The sequence below is a fragment of the Cariama cristata genome, unplaced genomic scaffold, assembly GCF_000690535.1.
Source record: "Cariama cristata isolate BGI_N322 unplaced genomic scaffold, ASM69053v1 Scaffold34659, whole genome shotgun sequence".
Classification (NCBI taxonomy): domain Eukaryota; kingdom Metazoa; phylum Chordata; class Aves; order Cariamiformes; family Cariamidae; genus Cariama; species Cariama cristata.
Window position 1 is genome coordinate 1 of NW_009636899.1, and position 6656 is coordinate 6656.

The following is a 6656-nucleotide window of genomic DNA, read 5'->3' on the forward strand; positions in this document are numbered from 1 at the left end:
CACTCACCCACCCCTCAAGCCCCTCTGCCGCACTCCCATCCCACACTGTCAGTCCCCTACACTCACACACCCTACCTGCCCCACACTCGTACCCGCCGTGCCCCAGCAGTGCACCCACAGCACACCCACAGACCCGTTTTCCTCCCACAGGCCTGTCTGGAGACCCTTTTCCCTGGCCAGGTCGCAGGCCCTCCTCCTGCCTTGTCTCATGGGCGCCAGAATTCCTGCTCCCCCTTGCCCCCTCCACGTGGCCCCAGAGCTCTTCACGGCCCTAGCCAGACCTCCCAGCGCCCCATGACTCTAGCAAAGAAGTGCCCCAAACCCCACAGGTGCTTGTCCTGACGGGCAGTCTGGACACTGCCTTGGTCGGCAGTGCCCTGCTGCACTACCGCGCCAGTTCCCCGCTGCCAGCCCCAAGCCCCACATCTCCCCGTCCTGGCTCAGACAGGCTGCATCGCCCATGGCCTGTCTCCAGCAACCAGAGCGCCAGGGCCTGAGCTGTGATTGAAACAGCAGATGCAGGGAACACAAAATATACGGAATACAAATGGCATCACTGGCACATCTCGGGGTCCGCAGAACCTGTCAGAGGAGCAGCACCTCTCCAGGCCTCACCTGTGACCTCTCACTATACGAAGGCTGACGCAGCACGTGTCTCTCAGCTCAAATCCCACAGGTGCTCTTTCCAAAGTAATGTAACAATATCAATTGTGCATAATTAATGCTAATGTTCACAACCAGCCTTACAAACACTGACGAACTTAGGCTAATGACCCCACAGAGGGAGAGAGAAGTTAACAGTGTGGCTACAAGCATCTTCCTAGGGCTGTTACCCATGTTCCTGAGCACCATTTTGAGTGTCCTCGCCTGCAAGGCAGCTCCACGCTTGTGCGATTAAGGCCTGGCACAGTGGGCCCCAATCTCAGCTGAGGTCAACACTGTGCTTTGCACAATGGACATCCTCGAGGTGTGCCCATAGTATCAGTGGTATCACCCAGTACTCGCATGCAGAAAGGGTGTAACAGTGCTCTGCCCCATTTCCAGCTCACACTGAGCATGAGGATCTCTCTTCTAGCATTCTGGCTGCAAGCATTGCCCATCTAAGCCATGCAAACAGCCCTCAGTGGCAGGTCTCCCATCCCAAGCCTCTCCCAGCCCTGGCTGTGCCCTCCTCAATCTCAGCTCCTGACATTGTACCTACCTGTAAGAAGCAGGTCCCAACAGGGGTGTTCTCCTTCAGGGACACATTGTAGAAATTGCTCCTGAACACTGGCTCATTGTCATTGACATCCTGCAGGGCCACATGCACCACAGCTGAAGAAGAGAGGGCAGGGGTTCCCCTGTCTGTGGCCAGCACAGTCAGCTGAGGCTGAGGATCCTTCTCATAATCCAGTGGGGCAGTGGTGGTGATGATACCTGTGGCAGGGTCAATGGCAAACCAGCTGGAGTGGGTGTCACGGCCATGCACGATACTGTACCGCACCTCCCCGTTGGGACCCTGGTCCTTGTCACGAGCTGTCACTTGCAGGACAAAGCTGCCTGGGTACACAACCTCAGGGATGCTTTGTTTGTACTCCTGCTGGTCAAAGAGTGGAGGGTTGTCGTTGATATCCATCACCTGCAGCACAAAGGCTGATTCTGCCCGGAGTGGGGGTGTTCCTGAGTCAGTAGCTGTCACCCGCAAATCATAGGAGTCTCTTTCCTCCCGATCCAGAAGCTGGTCCACACAGATAAGGTAGATGATGTTGTCCTTGGTGGTGAGGGCAAACTTGCCATCCCCTCCCTCCAGTGTGACATTGACATTGGAGTACTCACCATAGTCTGGGTCAGAAACAGAGATACGTGCCACATACTGGCCGGGTTGGGCTCCCTCAGAGATCTGAGGGGAGCCATCTTCGCTCAGGAAGATGATGGTCATGGTGGGCTGGTTGTCATTGTAGTCACGCACATGAATAGTGACAAAGGCTGTGGTGACCTCAGGATGGACAGCCTTATCCCTTGCCTGCACCACCAGCTCGTGCACCTTCCTTACTTCATAGTCCAGACCCTTGTTGAGCTTGATGACCCCAGTCCGGGAGTCAATGGTGAAGTACTGGTCAGGATCGCTCTGCCGACGGTTGATCTCATAAATCACATCCCCATTGTCGCCTTCATCTGCATCAGAGGCAAAGACCTGCAGGATGCTGCTCCCAGGTTTCAAATTCTCTGAGATGAGAGTATGATAGCGGCTCTGGTTGAAACTAGGAGCATTGTCATTGATGTCCTGGATGGACACATCCAGTGTCATCTGGGTACTCCGGGGAGGAGAGCCACCATCATAGGCTTCCAACAGCAATGAGTATGATGAACGGTTCTCCCGATCCAAGACGTTGCTGACCACCAGGTCCAAATACAGGACCCCATTTGGTCCCCGACGTGTTTCCAGGCGGAAGGCCTGCCCCACATTCTCTCCCTTAATCACATAGCCTTGCGTATTGAGTAAGCCACTGTCAGCATCAAAGGCTGGGTCCAAGGGAAATCTGCTGCCAATGGGTGTGTGCTCTGGGATCTGGAAGGTGCTGTGTTGTTTGGGAAAGGCTGGAGCATGGTCATTGATGTCATTCACTTGGATGTTCACTTCTACTGTGATGCCCTCTGGGGTAACAGCAATGAAGCTGTAGTGGTCCCGAGTCTCTCGGTCCAGCACACGAGCTGTTTTGATGATACCAGTGTTCTCATCTATCCCCAAGTCAGTGGTAACACCGCTGCCCTCCTGTGCTGAGATGAAATACATGTAGGCACTAGTTCCAGGTGGCAGGCCAGCACTGATGTCCCCAATGATGGTGCCAGCTGGCTGTTCCTCATCTATTTGTAGATCCAGGGTGCCCAGGACGGCAGAGCCCTTCCCTGCTCTCAGGCCCCCAAGAATTAGCAGCTCCAGCAGAAGCATGGCTGACCCCTTCATCTGCTCCATTGCTAGTGACTTGCAGAGCAGACGGTGGCTCGATCTCCTTCGCAGTGTGCGCTTTAATCCTGCATGGAATGCAGACCAGAGGATGCTGGTTAAGAGGGAGCAGCAAAGGAAGGACAGAAAAAAAAAACCTGGAGAGGAAAGCCCTGCCATGTACCTGCTGCCCAATTGCTCTGTATCACCTATCCCTCACAAGGAGCGAAGGTGAAAATGTGTCAGAGCAGAGGGTGCCCAGAACGAAGGCCTGGGACAGCACCTGAAGTCAGCCAAGCAGGTCACCCCTGACAGCGCGCTGAGGTTAGCAGCTAGTACCCTATCACATAGGCTATTTCCCACATGGTCAAGCACTCTTCCCAACCACTCACCCTCCTGGCAACACAGGAGCCAGCATCCCCAGGGCAGAGCCTTTAACAGCTGAATGCTTCCTGTGAGGCTGAGAGGGGCTGTCTGCAAGAAGACAGAGACTTTTGGATAAAGAGCAGCCTAGCACCTCTCCACCCTGAAAAAAGCTGGTCTCATATTGGGAGAGAGCTCAACAAGTGACCATGTTGAGGACCCCCCCACCCCCAGCAGCATGCCTTTCAGGACCACAGGGACATAGGTGCCAAAAAAACCCATGAAGTGCAAATCTGGTGTCCCTGGGAGGGAGCAGCAGAACTGGAGCGGGCTTACATCCAGTGAACAATAAATCAGAATGGCGGTATTGCGAAGGATGTACCCACAGCTGGGAATGCCCAGGATAAAATCCGACAGGGCCCATTGTTTGGCCTGGCACAGAGATCTGCGGATGCCCCAAGCTGGTACCATGGAGGGCGGTGGCAGTACAGCAGGAACGCAGCAACTGTCTCTGAACTGCCCGCTGCTCCGTCTCCTTCCCGGTCCCGCACCCTTCACTGCTCACCCTCCTTTGTCTCCTCCTCGCTCCCTCCGGCTCCTCCACTCCGCTTCCCCCTGCCGCAGCTTCATCTCACTGCAGCGGTGGGGGAGGGACCAGCAGGGAGGAGCAGCTCCCGCGGCAGCACCACCGCTGGGCACGCCGGACACGCTCCCCCTGCCCGACGGCTGCCAGCCCCCCGGCTCTGCCCACCCTCCCTCTGAATAGCCACAGAAACTCAGCAGCCAAGGAGCCTGTGAAGAACACCAGCCCCGGCGCTGCTTTCAGCCCCTGGTAAACGAGGCTTAGTGGTCTGCAGGGATGGCGGCGGCATGAGCTCACACTTGGACTCTCTTGAAAGCATTTGCTGCTGGTCCCATAACCGCACTCAGGAGCCGCTCATGTCAGACGCAGGACGGCAGGAACCTCCCTGTCTTGGGGGATGGAGGTGGCTGACAGTGCCTAGTTTGGGGACTGTCAGCCCTTGATCTGAAGAACCCTACAGCGCTGTTAACCCTTTCCAGGGGACATAGGATGATTATTCCTGGGTCCTCTTTCCCACCTCGGATCAGCTGTTTAGATTGGTTTTCCCTGTGGAAATCCTGGGTTAGCGACAGAAGAAAAAAAAAACCCAACTAAAAAGTGTTTTCTACATATAAAGAAGTGTCTGTTTACTTCAGTGGACATCCAGTGTCTGAGGTCTACGGCAAGTAAATCCACACACTCTTCTTGCACCTAACAAGTATCTCTCCTCATTATCTCTCAGGAGCAGGAGTCAAAAGAAGGTACTTTTATCCCTGTGGGCTGCTAGCTGGGGATATGCACTAACGCAGTGGTCCTAGACAGGCATCTCTCTCCCTCTGTTGGAGCTAGTTAAATTGCCCCAGCTAGAGGGGTAACTGCATACGTCCCAAACATGCAGTGCTGGGGGAATGGCATCCAAGTTTGCTTCTGTGACGAAAGTGCACCATCCTAACTGTGACCCAGCTGCTCAGGTCATGGGAAGGTACAGGGCAAAGGGCTGAAAGCCTTGGCAGGGGGTTAGACAGAAACTAAATAGAAAGGAGAGTAGAAAAAGAGGTAGCTCCCTGGTGGCTGAGGGCAGGATGAAGCTGACAGGTCTTGGGTAGTGCCTGGAACAGATCAGGGCACAGATATGGGGAAAAAACACACCTGGTTTGATTAGTGATGTGGCTCTTGATAAGCAGAAGGGAGTGCAGCAAGGCTTTGTGGGCTGCTGGCGGGGAGAAGAGAAACTTGAAAAGTGAATCTGGGGAGTGTGAAGAGCAGCTGAGAGCACTGGGGCAACCAGGGAAGAGAAATTAGGGTCCTTGGGGTGGGGAACTGGTAAAGAAAGTCTGTCTAAACTTCTCCATTTCCATCCTCCCTGGATACAAGAGGGTAGTTTCAGAGCCTAGCTACCTCTTTGGTAAGAAATGCAACTGCCAGGTTGCCAGATTGCACCAATCCAGTATGGGCAGAGGGCCATCCATGGTACTAGCAGCTCTCTGTTCCTATGAAATTTGCAGGCTTGGGTCATAGAAGAACACAGCAGTGACCTCAGTGGATGCAGAGTCACCAAATCTGAACAGCTGCTTCTAATTAGCAGATAGCTCAGCGCTAGGGGCTGGCTTGACTGGTCCAGGCCCAGCCTGTGTAATGTGAGCCAGACTGCCCGGCTCCCTCTCTGTCCACCATCAGGCACCGAGTTCCTTAGTAAAAAATGGGAGCAGAAGCCCCTGAAGAAAACGGCTAGCATGAGAATCTATCCAGAAAGGTGTCTGAGGTCCAGAGCAATCTTCTGTAAGAAGATTGACAGGAAAGGCAGCTAAAATGGAGTGAGGTGCAATATACATAAGCATCTCCAAGCCTAGGATTGATAGGCCAGGGCACTAGGAAAGCCCAGCCTACACTTAGCACATAAGTCGCATTTAGAAAAAAAAGATCCAGAGTTACAGAGGAACCACTGCATGCATCCCTGCCTGCCTGCCTGCCTGCCAGTGGCACCTCGCATCTCATGTCAGCCATGAGGAAGGGGAAGCAGGTCCACAGTGGCCCCAGCAGAGAAGCTGGGAAGATGGCACCCACTGTGCATGCCACAAACAGATGTCAGAGTGTTTGCTGTGCAAAAGCTACATCAAAGCTGCAGATGCTGCTGATGCCATACCCAAAGTCTCACATGAGAGGCCATGACTCACGTAATCATGTTTTTGAGACTCCAGTCCAGATGAGGAAGGATTCAGAAGCCCATTTAATCCTGCCTGAGCACCAGTCACTGACCTGGAATACGCTTTTCTCTTCTACAGTCACACAGATCTCTCTCTCAAGAGTTTCAGAATATCTGCCCTCAGAACCTGACACAGCCCAGGCTCGCCTTAGGCTAACAACTCACTTTCAACCTCTACTTAGTCTGCCACTACCTAAAGTCATCTCCATGCTGCCTGGCCCTCATATCCTTCTGATACCAGCTCTGAGCAGGGACCAGCGGTGGTGACCATCCTCTCATGAGGATGCAGTCAAGCTCCACTGCATCCCTGTGCATCCCATTTCTGTGCCACAGCAGGGCTTCCTGCAGCCTGTCCTGACTCTGAAAACACTTCCCCCGCAAAGGAAGCTCTAATAAAATATCCTCATTCATCAGCCAGTTCCCACAATCCCAGCACTCGTGCACCTCAGCACTGACCTGGCCCCTGCTATACCGTACGCCCACCGCAGAGGTGCTGCAGGGCCTCGCCTGCTCCCTGTCCACTGCGGCCCCCAGGCTGTCCGGCTTCTCTCTCCCTCCGAGCTCCTGGGCGGCCCGGGCCCCCTGGCCCTCGGGGCTCCCCGGCC

At 54.4% G+C, this 6656-nt stretch overlaps 1 protein-coding gene across 1 annotated transcript; it reads right to left on the bottom strand.

The window, feature by feature from the left end:
- Positions 1–1201: 1201 nt before the first annotated feature.
- LOC104167751 (protocadherin-16-like) lies at positions 1202–2953 on the bottom strand (the record flags this gene model as incomplete). Its single annotated transcript, XM_009708094.1, has 1 exon — positions 1202–2953. A coding segment is annotated over exon 1 (1752 nt), but the record flags the coding sequence as incomplete, so codon positions are not given.
- Positions 2954–6656: the final 3703 nt, after the last annotated feature.